Raw genomic sequence first — 15694 nt, forward strand, 5'->3', positions numbered from 1 at the left:
CCTAGGCAAAACTTTTAAAGCATCATTATTGAAAAGTAATGGCACTTAATTAAGTATTAATCCTACTTTTTAAAAAAAAATAAATAAAAACCCATAACCACCTAAACCCAGAACCACCACCAACACCACCGACAACCACCAGAACCACCCAACCCACCGATACTTAGAACCCAAAACCACCCCCAAAACCACCGAAACCCAACCTCGAACCCAGCCAAAACCCCCGACACCCCACCACGAACCTAACAAACCACCCACAAACCCAACAAACCACCACAACCCACCCTAAACCACCACAAACCCAAAAAATTAACCAACACGAAACTCAGGCCACCCCCACACGAACCACCCCCATGAAACTCAGGCCACCCCCACAAACCAGATCTGAAACTCATCCCCACGAAACTCACGCAACCCCCATAAACCCATGACCACCACCTATACCCAAACCCACGAGCTCGGATCAATAACCAGACCCACGAACTCAAACCCAAACCCACGAACGTTAACCCACGACCAGACCCATGAACTCGGACCCACGACTAGACCCACGACCAGACCCACGAACTCGAACCCAAGGCCAGACGAATCCAAATCGCAAGTGGAGAGAGAAGGGGGAAGATGAACAAAATTGTAGAATTAGGGTTTGAATTCTGGAGATTTTTCAATTGAAGAAGAGTTAGGGAGATGAATGGTTTTGATGAAGATGTATGATTTTTGGTGAAATTGATTACAATAATCAGATTCATTAGGTAAAGAGTTAAATCATGTTACTTGTAGACACCCATTTGTGTCTCCCCAAAACCAAACCCAGTGATGAGTGCCTTTCGTGTCGAATCATAATCGAATGAAGCGAAAGTGTGGAAAGTGTAGTGTTGCAGATAAGTTTTAATTTCTTTTCTCTTCTCTCTGTTTTTGAAAACTTATTTTAAGAAAACAGTCAATCCAGTTTGGTTGGTCCGTGATATGGTTCCAATGGTAGTGTAGTTGGATGGGTCTTGACAAGACCTTTCCAATGATATTTTATAAGCCCAATTCCGATGAATATTGAGGAAGTTATGGCCAATTTACTAAACTGGGCCCGATTTGAGCCTTATATGCGGCCCAATGATCTAGGGGAGGGCCTAATATGATTTATCATTCCTAATGCAATTAGGAATGGTTTTAGTCTTCTAGATTCTTCTAGAAGGTTCTTTTCATTCCTAATTCAATTAGCATTGATAAATTGACTTTTGTTGACTTTTCAGAGTTTTAATTAAAATCAAATAGCATTTTCGAGGAAATTATACGATTTTATCCTCCAGTACGACAAACTTATCTGATTTTCGAAAACGCGTTCAAAACAGGCCTGGCGCCTGACTCAAGGCATTGGCGCCTGGAACCAGGCCTGGCGCCAGCCATTGGCGCCTGGTGCTAGCCATTGGCGCCTGGCGTCAATTAGCTGGTTATGGCGCCAACTTTGTTTTGCGTGCGCCAACCTCGTTTTGTGTGCGCCAAGGACTCTGTTTTGATATTTTATCTTTTTGGCTGATTTCTCTATAAATAATGTATTAAAAACTCCGTTTTCATTCACCTACAATCAGTTTTCATGCGCAATCATTAATTCTCTAATTCTCTCTTAATCATTCACCAATTCTCATCAAGTTTTCTTGATTATTTCATCTCTCTCTCTCTCTTTCTTTTTCTAAAACTAATCTTTCACATACAAAATTCCGCATTCATTAGATCTAGAAACACCTAGCCAAGTTCGAAGTTGCCTTCGCCCTAGACGTGAAAGGTTTAATTTCTGAGGGTTTGGTCCCAAATCTCTATTTCAATTATTTAATTTGATTGTTTTGTTTATTATTTTCCTTGAAGTTACTGACGTGTGTATTTTGTTATTAGAAAGAGGTACGAGGCATCCAAGTAAGTACTTTAATGGTTTTTATTGATGTTATTATATAGAAATCATGCTTAGATTGTTATTATGATTCCTAGTACATGTTAGGATGTTTCCCTTAATTTGATGTTTAGGGTGACAACAATAAATTCCTAGTATCATGTTTAGGGTAACTTTAATATCAAGTATGATTAAAAGTATGATGCTTCCTATGTTTTTCCTAATATTTATGGTTGTTAGTATCATGTTAGGGCTAAAGATTTGATTTTTATTGCTTAGAGACATGCTAGGGTTTGTTATTAATCTTGTTAGTATCATGCCTAAGATCTTGCTATTATTTTTATGCTTTAATATTAACGTGAACATGATTATGATTATAATTGTTGTAATTTATGATGATTTTATTGTTTTTATTATTCATGATATTGATTATTTATGTTGCTTGTTATTTATTGATATTGCTTGATCACACCTTTTTATGCATGTTTAAAGGGAATTTGGTATTTGTAATCACGCTTAATGAGATAATTAATAATCTTGTTAGGGTTAATTTGATTATAATTTCAAGTGATCGCCAGTAATAGTTTATTTGTGCATTAATATTCAACCAACATAGATTAAACAGGTTTAAGGGTTAATCCTATTGATTGCATGTTAATTAAAAAGCGCACATGAATACGATCAGAATAAAGTAGAGGCCTATTATTAGGGCAGATTCAATCTCTTTTAGGTTGGATTTGTACCTTCATCCCCGAACCCTTATTTGGTTCTAGACCTTATGGAGTTGACGATCTCTTGAATCGTTAAGGGGTGTAACCTTCACCCTGTGAACGGTTTACAAGTTCCTAAAACTTGTTGGCGACTCTTTTGCTCTATCTTCTTCCCTTTTGGACGCCACCGTACTTTAGTATATGATCACAGTGGGGTTCAAACTAGGGGTTAACGCTTGAAATTTATTCCCTACAGACTAATTTAATTACATGTCTAAGTTGTTTAAGTAAGGGTAATATGGTCATTTTGTTGGCAAAAAGTTACTAAAAATGGAAAGAAAAAAAATTGTTGCACATAATAGATAGCAACCGAAAATGGCAAATGTTGCAAATAACCGTTAACGGAGGTAGTATATTAGTACGTGTACTATATCTAGGCACCCCTACTTGCCTTCCATACAAAGTATTACACAAGTGAACAACCATGGAAGGTCCAAAAACGCCCACCACTACCACCAACCCTCCACTCCACACTCACAAGCTCCTCTGTCGAGCCAAGTTCAACCACCTTTACATGGCGGTTTACGCGACGGCTTTACTAACCCTTCTCTACCACCATATACACACACTCCTCAACTCATGTTTTACTCTCCCCCTTCTCCTCCTCATCATCTCTGACCTAGTCCTCGCCTTCTCATGGGTCTGCACCCAATCCTACCACGTCCTCCCTATTCGCCGCCAAGAACACCTCGAAAACCTCGAAACACTAACCTTAACCAAAGGAGATGAAGCATTCCCATCGGTTGACATATTCATTTGTACAGCGGACCCTGACAAGGAGCCACCCATGGGGACGGTGAACACGGCGTTGTCGGTCATGGCTTACGATTACCCATCAGAGAAGATATCGGTGTATGTGTCCGATGATGGTGGGTCCCAAGTTACTCTGTTTGCTTTCATGGAAGCTGCTAAGTTTGGCCGCCATTGGTTACCTTTCTGTAGGGAAAATAATGTGGTGGAGAGGTGTCCTGAAGCTTACTTTAATGGCGGTTTCTACGCTACTAGTTCAATTGAAGTTCACAAAATGAAGGTAATTAATTTACATTTTACTACTTTAATGGCGGTTTATACGCTACTAGTAATCTCTCTATATCGGTCTCTAACTAAATAAATATTGGTCATTGCCTTAAAAATAAAAAGTTCAATTTTAAACTTACAAACATAAAGTATAACAAATTTCTTATACAAAGTAGATCTTAAGAGAGTAGAAGTATCTTTTGGTTTAAATAAAATCTAAAAATCAAAGAAATTTCAAACAGACAAAATATGCATAATTTGAAACGGACAAAGTAGGCAATTTACTCCGGAAAAGGTGATGGATAGGTATTAAAAAAAATCCTTAGATACAATACTTATCAATTAATTTGTGATTTTATCAACACAATTTAAATCTGTAGTGCACATATAGGGGTGGTTCGAAGCATATAAAGAGTGATCGACTGTATAAAGCCTCTAAGTAATTAAAATTACTAGAGCCTTAATATATGAAATTTACTTAAACAAAGTAAAGAAAAAACTTGTTAATCAATCATCTATTCTTTAATTTTATCATAAAATTTATAATTTAGTAAAAGATTTTTCCTTAAAAAAATTATTTTAGAACTCAATTTAACAAAATTATTCTAAATTAGCTATTGTAGCGTGCACATAAAATAAAATTTGGAATTTAGTAAAGAAAAGGAAGTTCACGTGAGCTTGACCAATAATGGAAGCGGTAGAACCGCAATAATAACCAATATTATACGAAGTACAATTATATACTCCGTATTTGTTCAACTTCGACTCTTCAAGGTGATCTTGAGGCTATGGCCAGTGGCTTATGGATTGCTTTAAAATGTTTGTACCAGCCAACTTTGTCGGTATATTTTTCAATTTTAACTTGAACGAGGTTTGTCTACTTCGATAGTGTACATTGTACAATAATATGCCACTGCAAAATTTTCAGAATAAATTTACTTTTACTACGGAGTATTACCATATTTCCTATATTCTATCGTATATAAATAATAAATTCAAAGTTATAAGTAAGTTATGCGTTAATTAAAGTTAAATTATTGTACTTGTACACCTTCTTTGTACATCTTTTTTATTTGTACTTGTACACCTTGTAATTATTATTACTTTATTAGATAAGACACGAAAGTAAACTCTACTAATTTAAATTATACTCCGTAAATTTTTTTTTTTTTTGTTCAACTCGATTAGCCCTTTAGACTAATTCAAATTTGGAGTTCATTTATGAGTTAGATTTCAGTCCCTTATACAGTAAACTTTAACCTAAGTTATAATATGTAGATGTACACAGTACACAAGGATATCTAATTTTTTACGTAGTTTGAAGTAATCTCCTAGAGTCCTAGTTCCTAATTGTTATACAAGTAGTTATTTTATGTTTTTGTTTTACTATATATACGTCATACTACTACATATGTATTTACTTCCTAATAAATGTCCTTGTTTGGGAATTTCTCAAAAAAAAAAAAAAAAAAAAAAAAAAAAAAAAAAAAGAGAGGCTATTTTACTTACCTTAGTATTTCCATATGTTCAACCATGCATATTTAATGAACATATATTTAAATTTAATCTAGCTAACTCCACAACCCACATCGGCCACATGTTTATAAAATCGCAATTAATTACTCGGGTACTCCCTCCGTCCCTTATTACATTTGTAAATTATGATTTGTAGATTTTTTTTTCTCTAATAATTACGATTTGTAAATTGTGGTTGCAGACAATGTACGAAAGCATGAAGGTAAGAGTAGAAAATGCACTAGAAAGAGGGAAGGTTGAAGAGAGGCATATTGATGACGAAGAAATGTTAGACGCCTTTGCCAAATGGACCAACAACTTTACACGTCAAGTTCACCCTACCGTAATACAGGTCTGTTTCACCTTTCAAATCATAATTCCTTCATTTCTAATTTGATTTGATGCCACATCTTGAGTTTTGACACTATATACAAACTCTACTTTGACTAATATTTGTGATTTTTATAAAAAAAAATCAAATACAATCTTGTTGAAATTCTTTTAATGTGTGATTTTAGAATATCAATTTTAATTTTTTTATTTTTTTTTAATGATGATCAAATATGAAATGTGTCTAAAAGAAATGAATATTTTAATTAAAAGCATTTAACCAGATATTGCATTATACCTATGGAATATTTCATAAATTATAACAATGATGATTTAAGGCGTCATATTATTTGTATATCAGGTTTTACTATCTACTACGAAAGACAAAGACATAACTGGTAAATTGATGCCAAACTTGATTTATGTATCAAGAGAGAAAAGTAAGATCCATCACCATCGCTTCAAGGCAGGTGCCCTCAATGCTTTGGTAAGTGTAAATTGACATCTATGTTTCTACTAGAAATGAAGGGGTCAATAATTCGATATACTATTTTATGATTAAGAATCTGTTTTGTTTAGCTTAATTTCAGTTCAGCTTCAATCAGTTCAGTTCACTTTAGTTCCTAATTCCTTTATCTCATAAACAATTTATTTCTATTCAAAAAAAAAAAATAAACAAATTATTTTAGCTCTATTCTATTCAGTTAAGTTTTGTTCAGCTCTAATTAGTTCAGTTGTTTTCATAAATCGAAACAGGCCCTAAAACACATAAAATGAGATGAAAGGAGTTCTGAGTTACATGTAACCTTTTAAAGCCCTCTAACATTATTAAGAAAATTTCTCCGCCAGTCTAATAGGACCCAATGATCGTATAGAAAATTACACAATCAAGATTGTTGACCACAAAATTATGATTTATATATCTAATGATAAAAAAAAAAAAAAAAAACTTATCCTGCCTTTTTATACCACTAGGTTTCAGTTTGATTTGTCAGACACTTTCATTTTTTTTTTGTATCCATAATGGGATGATTTACAAAAATATAGCTTTTAAGAAACTTATTTACGGTTTTACATTGGAATGAAACTTATTTACGAAAATATAGTCCACGTAGGCTTGGAGATACATTTGGAGGTAATTTTTTTCTTTAGAGACAAACCGCTACCTTAAGTAGCGGTTATAGTCTAAAACCGCTACTTGAGGTAGCGGTTTGTCATTAGTACTCTAAGTAAAGATACATTTAATCAATTTATGAAGGGTAAAATCGCTACCTCAAGTAGCGGTTTTAGTACATAAACCGCTACTTGAGGTAGCGGTTTTACTTTGAAAAATAATAAATTAAAATAAAACCTTATCCGAGCCTACGTGGACAGTAATTTCGTAATTAAGTTTCATTCCAACGCAAAAGTGTAAATAAGTTTTAAAATAACCATACTTTCGTAAATCATCCTCCATAATGCATATGTTCTTATAGTCTTATACTCTTATAGACATATATTTGTATAATATATTAATGTCAATTGTCTGTATATTAATAAAGTATTTGAATTAATGCTGAATTTTCAGTTTCATATCAATATAGTGACTTTGTTGTTTATAGGTTTTTTTTTTGGTTCATGTTATTTATAGGTTCGTGTATCAGCAACAATGACAAATGCACCAATAGTACTAACATTGGACTGTGACACATACTCTAATGATCCACAAACCATCAAACGGGCTTTATGTTACTTTTTGGATCCTGAAACTCGGCCCACATTAGCATATCTTCAATTTCCACAAATCTTTCGTGGGCTCAATAAAGGTGACATCTATTTCAGTGAACATAAACGTCTTTTCCAAATTAACACATTGGGAATGGATGGGCTTTCTGGCCCAAATTATGTTGGAACTGGATGCTTCTTTCAACGTCGAGCCTTCTTTGGAAGTCCGTCATCTTTGATCCACCCTGAAGTCCCCGAACTTGGCCCCGATCATGTCGTAAATAAGCCCATTAGATCACAAGAGATTCTCAAATTGGCCCACTCCGTCGCTGCTTGCAATTATGAGAACGAAGAGGAGTGGGGCGAGATGGTGAGACTGTCTTACACTAATTTAATACTGTCTTCATTTCATGCTTTTTGAGAATTTTCAAGTCTTGGCAGCATACTTATCTCATACTATAATGTAATTTACTACTCCATGTTTGTATAGTTGGGCTTCCGGTATGGGTCATTAGTGGAGGACTATAATACAGGCTACCGGATGAAATGTGAGGGATGGAGGTCCATGTTTTGCAGCCCACAAAGGCCGGCTTTCTTGGGGGACTCACCAGTGACACTAATTGACTTGCTAAGCCAGTGTAAAAGATGGATGAATGGGCTTCTTGACGTTCTCTTCTCAAGATATAGTACTATGACTTATGGTATTCAGAAATTGGGCCTAGTCATGAGTTTCACTTATACACATTACACACTTTGGCCCATTATTTCCATTCCATTCACTATTTATGCTTTCATCCCTCAACTTGCTCTCATCAAAGGAATTTCTACCTTCCCAGAGGTAAGGAATACAAGTATATAATTTCTATTTCGTAAACGTAACAATTTTTTTACTTGTATATGTGTAACTATTATTTTTGAAGGGTAAAAATACATGACAAATTTTAATACAATGGTATGATACTCTTAAAATGACAAGGTACAATTATATAAGCTTACAAAACAAAAGCTTTGACCAAAATACATTCTAATACTATTTTCGCCCAAACATGCTTAATTGCGGAGTTCTAATGGGATCTGGTACCAATGTCTCTATTACATTAGCCAACTAGTGACAAGTTGGTGTCCAAAATTTTGAACTAAAAAAATTGTCCTTACTAAGTTGTCATTTGTGTTAGTTTTTCATAAAATTTATAAGCACGTGGTTGAATTTGGTATTCAAGTAACTAATCGCATGTGCTATGGTACAGATTTCAGACCCAAGGTTTATGTTGTACATATTTCTATTCATTGGGGCCAACGGAAAAGACCTAATAGACTTTCTTCTAGAGAAAGGAACATTTGAAAGGTGGTGGAATTCTCAAAGAATGTTGATGATATGTGGACTCTCAAGTTTCCTCTTTGGATGCATGGACTACACTCTTGGCTCATTAGGCATCGTGGTTCGTGGATTTGATGTGACTAGCAAACTACAAGACGATGAACTCAGCAAGAGGTACGATCAAGGGACTTTCGAGTTTGGTGTCGCGTCACCTATGTTTGTGCCTATGACAATGGCAGCCATAATCAACCTGATATCCTTTGTTATGGGACTTTTAGGGGTGTTTAGAAAGGGGATGGAAAATATGGAAGGGCTTATTTTGCAGATTTTGTTGTCTGGTTTTGTGGTGATTAATTGCTGGCCACTTTATCAGGCTTTGGTGTTTAGGAGTGACAAAGGGAGGATGCCCACTAAAATCACCTTAATTGCTGCATTTTTAGCTTCAATTTTGATTTTGGGAAGCTAAACTTATGGTTTTATAAACTCTTGTTTATACAACTTACATAATTATAATGAAATTCCCCTTCTAAATAAAATTTGAGTAGACCACATACATACGTCTCACGGTCTAATTCTGATTCTACTTGAAACATCCATGTACAAGTATGTTTCCTAGTTGGTTTACATTGGTTTCATATGCTATGTCCATCTTGTGTTTTTTCATCTGTTTTTATACTTCGTATTTTTAGTTCGTTGTATCATATTAAGTGACACACTTTATGACATATATTGAGACAAGTTTAACAAGGTCTGATTCTACCTTAAAACATGTATGTTTCTCCTTACGTATAACTAATTATAAATTGTTAAATATAAGTATGTGATTAGTATAAACACCTTAAACGTTCATTCTGGTATAGCACAGTAGCACATTCTCCATTTTGGTTCGTTTCTCCGTTTGATTCAAATTAAATGCAAAATTTTCCATTTTCCAATCCAATTTATTGTATAGCACATTAGTACATTCAAATTAAGACCAAAATCACACTACACTAGTACAAAATCGCACACATGTAGTGAATAGTGATACATAAAAGTGAAACAAAATATTTCATTGTTTCATTTGGCACTTATAATTAGAAACTGAAGAAATTGTTGCTCTCATATCTTGATGATTTAAGTATAAAAGACGTTACTAAATATATAAGCTACAAGTTTTATTCAATTCATATTCATCCTAAGCTACAAAATTTTGGGGCAACCTTAGCTTTTCCCCCTTAACTTATAGACCAACACCCAGAGCAATATAAGTTCCTTCTCTCTAGAGAATCAAATTTTGTACATGACACCCGGCGTGATAGATGCACCAAAATTTGGAATTTAGTAAAGAAAAGGAAGTTCACGTGAGCTTGACCAATAATGGAAGCGGTAGAACCGCAATAATAACCAATATTATACGAAGTACAATTATATACTCCGTATTTGTTCAACTTCGACTCTTCAAGGTGATCTTGAGGCTATGGCCAGTGGCTTATGGATTGCTTTAAAATGTTTGTACCAGCCAACTTTGTCGGTATATTTTTCAATTTTAACTTGAACGAGGTTTGTCTACTTCGATAGTGTACATTGTACAATAATATGCCACTGCAAAATTTTCAGAATAAATTTACTTTTACTACGGAGTATTACCATATTTCCTATATTCTATCGTATATAAATAATAAATTCAAAGTTATAAGTAAGTTATGCGTTAATTAAAGTTAAATTATTGTACTTGTACACCTTCTTTGTACATCTTTTTTATTTGTACTTGTACACCTTGTAATTATTATTACTTTATTAGATAAGACACGAAAGTAAACTCTACTAATTTAAATTATACTCCGTAAATTTTTTTTTTTTTTGTTCAACTCGATTAGCCCTTTAGACTAATTCAAATTTGGAGTTCATTTATGAGTTAGATTTCAGTCCCTTATACAGTAAACTTTAACCTAAGTTATAATATGTAGATGTACACAGTACACAAGGATATCTAATTTTTTACGTAGTTTGAAGTAATCTCCTAGAGTCCTAGTTCCTAATTGTTATACAAGTAGTTATTTTATGTTTTTGTTTTACTATATATACGTCATACTACTACATATGTATTTACTTCCTAATAAATGTCCTTGTTTGGGAATTTCTCAAAAAAAAAAAAAAAAAAAAAAAAAAAAAAAAAGAGAGGCTATTTTACTTACCTTAGTATTTCCATATGTTCAACCATGCATATTTAATGAACATATATTTAAATTTAATCTAGCTAACTCCACAACCCACATCGGCCACATGTTTATAAAATCGCAATTAATTACTCGGGTACTCCCTCCGTCCCTTATTACATTTGTAAATTATGATTTGTAGATTTTTTTTTCTCTAATAATTACGATTTGTAAATTGTGGTTGCAGACAATGTACGAAAGCATGAAGGTAAGAGTAGAAAATGCACTAGAAAGAGGGAAGGTTGAAGAGAGGCATATTGATGACGAAGAAATGTTAGACGCCTTTGCCAAATGGACCAACAACTTTACACGTCAAGTTCACCCTACCGTAATACAGGTCTGTTTCACCTTTCAAATCATAATTCCTTCATTTCTAATTTGATTTGATGCCACATCTTGAGTTTTGACACTATATACAAACTCTACTTTGACTAATATTTGTGATTTTTATAAAAAAAAATCAAATACAATCTTGTTGAAATTCTTTTAATGTGTGATTTTAGAATATCAATTTTAATTTTTTTATTTTTTTTTAATGATGATCAAATATGAAATGTGTCTAAAAGAAATGAATATTTTAATTAAAAGCATTTAACCAGATATTGCATTATACCTATGGAATATTTCATAAATTATAACAATGATGATTTAAGGCGTCATATTATTTGTATATCAGGTTTTACTATCTACTACGAAAGACAAAGACATAACTGGTAAATTGATGCCAAACTTGATTTATGTATCAAGAGAGAAAAGTAAGATCCATCACCATCGCTTCAAGGCAGGTGCCCTCAATGCTTTGGTAAGTGTAAATTGACATCTATGTTTCTACTAGAAATGAAGGGGTCAATAATTCGATATACTATTTTATGATTAAGAATCTGTTTTGTTTAGCTTAATTTCAGTTCAGCTTCAATCAGTTCAGTTCACTTTAGTTCCTAATTCCTTTATCTCATAAACAATTTATTTCTATTCAAAAAAAAAAAAATAAACAAATTATTTTAGCTCTATTCTATTCAGTTAAGTTTTGTTCAGCTCTAATTAGTTCAGTTGTTTTCATAAATCGAAACAGGCCCTAAAACACATAAAATGAGATGAAAGGAGTTCTGAGTTACATGTAACCTTTTAAAGCCCTCTAACATTATTAAGAAAATTTCTCCGCCAGTCTAATAGGACCCAATGATCGTATAGAAAATTACACAATCAAGATTGTTGACCACAAAATTATGATTTATATATCTAATGATAAAAAAAAAAAAAAAAAAAACTTATCCTGCCTTTTTATACCACTAGGTTTCAGTTTGATTTGTCAGACACTTTCATTTTTTTTTTTGTATCCATAATGGGATGATTTACAAAAATATAGCTTTTAAGAAACTTATTTACGGTTTTACATTGGAATGAAACTTATTTACGAAAATATAGTCCACGTAGGCTTGGAGATACATTTGGAGGTAATTTTTTTCTTTAGAGACAAACCGCTACCTTAAGTAGCGGTTATAGTCTAAAACCGCTACTTGAGGTAGCGGTTTGTCATTAGTACTCTAAGTAAAGATACATTTAATCAATTTATGAAGGGTAAAATCGCTACCTCAAGTAGCGGTTTTAGTACATAAACCGCTACTTGAGGTAGCGGTTTTACTTTGAAAAATAATAAATTAAAATAAAACCTTATCCGAGCCTACGTGGACAGTAATTTCGTAATTAAGTTTCATTCCAACGCAAAAGTGTAAATAAGTTTTAAAATAACCATACTTTCGTAAATCATCCTCCATAATGCATATGTTCTTATAGTCTTATACTCTTATAGACATATATTTGTATAATATATTAATGTCAATTGTCTGTATATTAATAAAGTATTTGAATTAATGCTGAATTTTCAGTTTCATATCAATATAGTGACTTTGTTGTTTATAGGTTTTTTTTTGGTTCATGTTATTTATAGGTTCGTGTATCAGCAACAATGACAAATGCACCAATAGTACTAACATTGGACTGTGACACATACTCTAATGATCCACAAACCATCAAACGGGCTTTATGTTACTTTTTGGATCCTGAAACTCGGCCCACATTAGCATATCTTCAATTTCCACAAATCTTTCGTGGGCTCAATAAAGGTGACATCTATTTCAGTGAACATAAACGTCTTTTCCAAATTAACACATTGGGAATGGATGGGCTTTCTGGCCCAAATTATGTTGGAACTGGATGCTTCTTTCAACGTCGAGCCTTCTTTGGAAGTCCGTCATCTTTGATCCACCCTGAAGTCCCCGAACTTGGCCCCGATCATGTCGTAAATAAGCCCATTAGATCACAAGAGATTCTCAAATTGGCCCACTCCGTCGCTGCTTGCAATTATGAGAACGAAGAGGAGTGGGGCGAGATGGTGAGACTGTCTTACACTAATTTAATACTGTCTTCATTTCATGCTTTTTGAGAATTTTCAAGTCTTGGCAGCATACTTATCTCATACTATAATGTAATTTACTACTCCATGTTTGTATAGTTGGGCTTCCGGTATGGGTCATTAGTGGAGGACTATAATACAGGCTACCGGATGAAATGTGAGGGATGGAGGTCCATGTTTTGCAGCCCACAAAGGCCGGCTTTCTTGGGGGACTCACCAGTGACACTAATTGACTTGCTAAGCCAGTGTAAAAGATGGATGAATGGGCTTCTTGACGTTCTCTTCTCAAGATATAGTACTATGACTTATGGTATTCAGAAATTGGGCCTAGTCATGAGTTTCACTTATACACATTACACACTTTGGCCCATTATTTCCATTCCATTCACTATTTATGCTTTCATCCCTCAACTTGCTCTCATCAAAGGAATTTCTACCTTCCCAGAGGTAAGGAATACAAGTATATAATTTCTATTTCGTAAACGTAACAATTTTTTTACTTGTATATGTGTAACTATTATTTTTGAAGGGTAAAAATACATGACAAATTTTAATACAATGGTATGATACTCTTAAAATGACAAGGTACAATTATATAAGCTTACAAAACAAAAGCTTTGACCAAAATACATTCTAATACTATTTTCGCCCAAACATGCTTAATTGCGGAGTTCTAATGGGATCTGGTACCAATGTCTCTATTACATTAGCCAACTAGTGACAAGTTGGTGTCCAAAATTTTGAACTAAAAAAATTGTCCTTACTAAGTTGTCATTTGTGTTAGTTTTTCATAAAATTTATAAGCACGTGGTTGAATTTGGTATTCAAGTAACTAATCGCATGTGCTATGGTACAGATTTCAGACCCAAGGTTTATGTTGTACATATTTCTATTCATTGGGGCCAACGGAAAAGACCTAATAGACTTTCTTCTAGAGAAAGGAACATTTGAAAGGTGGTGGAATTCTCAAAGAATGTTGATGATATGTGGACTCTCAAGTTTCCTCTTTGGATGCATGGACTACACTCTTGGCTCATTAGGCATCGTGGTTCGTGGATTTGATGTGACTAGCAAACTACAAGACGATGAACTCAGCAAGAGGTACGATCAAGGGACTTTCGAGTTTGGTGTCGCGTCACCTATGTTTGTGCCTATGACAATGGCAGCCATAATCAACCTGATATCCTTTGTTATGGGACTTTTAGGGGTGTTTAGAAAGGGGATGGAAAATATGGAAGGGCTTATTTTGCAGATTTTGTTGTCTGGTTTTGTGGTGATTAATTGCTGGCCACTTTATCAGGCTTTGGTGTTTAGGAGTGACAAAGGGAGGATGCCCACTAAAATCACCTTAATTGCTGCATTTTTAGCTTCAATTTTGATTTTGGGAAGCTAAACTTATGGTTTTATAAACTCTTGTTTATACAACTTACATAATTATAATGAAATTCCCCTTCTAAATAAAATTTGAGTAGACCACATACATACGTCTCACGGTCTAATTCTGATTCTACTTGAAACATCCATGTACAAGTATGTTTCCTAGTTGGTTTACATTGGTTTCATATGCTATGTCCATCTTGTGTTTTTTCATCTGTTTTTATACTTCGTATTTTTAGTTCGTTGTATCATATTAAGTGACACACTTTATGACATATATTGAGACAAGTTTAACAAGGTCTGATTCTACCTTAAAACATGTATGTTTCTCCTTACGTATAACTAATTATAAATTGTTAAATATAAGTATGTGATTAGTATAAACACCTTAAACGTTCATTCTGGTATAGCACAGTAGCACATTCTCCATTTTGGTTCGTTTCTCCGTTTGATTCAAATTAAATGCAAAATTTTCCATTTTCCAATCCAATTTATTGTATAGCACATTAGTACATTCAAATTAAGACCAAAATCACACTACACTAGTACAAAATCGCACACATGTAGTGAATAGTGATACATAAAAGTGAAACAAAATATTTCATTGTTTCATTTGGCACTTATAATTAGAAACTGAAGAAATTGTTGCTCTCATATCTTGATGATTTAAGTATAAAAGACGTTACTAAATATATAAGCTACAAGTTTTATTCAATTCATATTCATCCTAAGCTACAAAATTTTGGGGCAACCTTAGCTTTTCCCCCTTAACTTATAGACCAACACCCAGAGCAATATAAGTTCCTTCTCTCTAGAGAATCAAATTTTGTACATGACACCCGGCGTGATAGATGCACCAAAATTTGGAATTTAGTAAAGAAAAGGAAGTTCACGTGAGCTTGACCAATAATGGAAGCGGTAGAACCGCAATAATAACCAATATTATACGAAGTACAATTATATACTCCGTATTTGTTCAACTTCGACTCTTCAAGGTGATCTTGAGGCTATGGCCAGTGGCTTATGGATTGCTTTAAAATGTTTGTACCAGCCAACTTTGTCGGTATATTTTTCAATTTTAACTTGAACGAGGTTTGTCTACTTCGATAGTGTACATTGTACAATAATATGCCACTGCAAAATTTTCAGAATAAATTTACTTTTACTACGGAG

At 33.8% G+C, this 15694-nt stretch overlaps 2 protein-coding genes across 3 annotated transcripts; both read left to right on the plus strand.

Moving 5' to 3' along the window:
• Nucleotides 1-3025: 3025 nt before the first annotated feature.
• On the plus strand, nt 3026-9105 carry LOC110722721 (cellulose synthase-like protein G3). Of its 2 annotated transcripts, none has more exons than XM_021902009.1 (6): nt 3026-3679; nt 5384-5533; nt 5873-5998; nt 7142-7585; nt 7706-8053; nt 8463-9105. In XM_021902009.1, exons 1-6 carry the CDS (start codon nt 3074-3076, stop codon nt 8997-8999), a joined length of 2211 nt encoding a protein of 736 aa, XP_021757701.1. In that variant the 5' UTR covers nt 3026-3073; the 3' UTR covers nt 9000-9105. The 2 variants fall into 2 exon arrangements, with proteins under 2 accessions (XP_021757701.1, XP_021757702.1); XM_021902010.1 differs by lacking the exon at nt 3026-3679 and adding an exon at nt 4850-5293.
• Nucleotides 9106-10387: 1282 nt separating this feature from the next.
• On the plus strand, nt 10388-14643 carry LOC110722723 (cellulose synthase-like protein G3). Its single transcript, XM_021902011.1, has 6 exons — nt 10388-10828; nt 10919-11068; nt 11408-11533; nt 12680-13123; nt 13244-13591; nt 14001-14643. Exons 1-6 carry the CDS (start codon nt 10577-10579, stop codon nt 14535-14537), a joined length of 1857 nt encoding a protein of 618 aa, XP_021757703.1. The 5' UTR covers nt 10388-10576; the 3' UTR covers nt 14538-14643.
• Nucleotides 14644-15694: the final 1051 nt, after the last annotated feature.

The sequence above is a fragment of the Chenopodium quinoa genome, unplaced genomic scaffold (genome assembly GCF_001683475.1).
Source record: "Chenopodium quinoa cultivar QQ74 unplaced genomic scaffold, ASM168347v1, whole genome shotgun sequence".
NCBI lineage: Eukaryota > Viridiplantae > Streptophyta > Magnoliopsida > Caryophyllales > Amaranthaceae > Chenopodium > Chenopodium quinoa.

What these genes read in the sequence shown, in the direction of transcription:
- LOC110722721 (XM_021902009.1), top strand. Translation starts at nt 3,074, where the DNA reads ATGGAAGGTCCAAAAACGCCCACCACTACCACCAACCCTCCACTCCAC. An exon ending in CAGGTGCCCTCAATGCTTTG is followed by an intron (nt 5,999 to 7,141) that starts GTAAGTGTAAAT and finishes TGTTATTTATAG; the next exon opens with GTTCGTGTATCAGCAACAAT. An exon ending in AAGAGGAGTGGGGCGAGATG is followed by an intron (nt 7,586 to 7,705) that starts GTGAGACTGTCT and finishes ATGTTTGTATAG; the next exon opens with TTGGGCTTCCGGTATGGGTC.
- LOC110722723 (XM_021902011.1), top strand. Translation starts at nt 10,577, where the DNA reads ATGTTTTTGTTTTACTATATATACGTCATACTACTACATATGTATTTA. An exon ending in AATCGCAATTAATTACTCGG is followed by an intron (nt 10,829 to 10,918) that starts GTACTCCCTCCG and finishes TTGTGGTTGCAG; the next exon opens with ACAATGTACGAAAGCATGAA. An exon ending in CAGGTGCCCTCAATGCTTTG is followed by an intron (nt 11,534 to 12,679) that starts GTAAGTGTAAAT and finishes TGTTATTTATAG; the next exon opens with GTTCGTGTATCAGCAACAAT.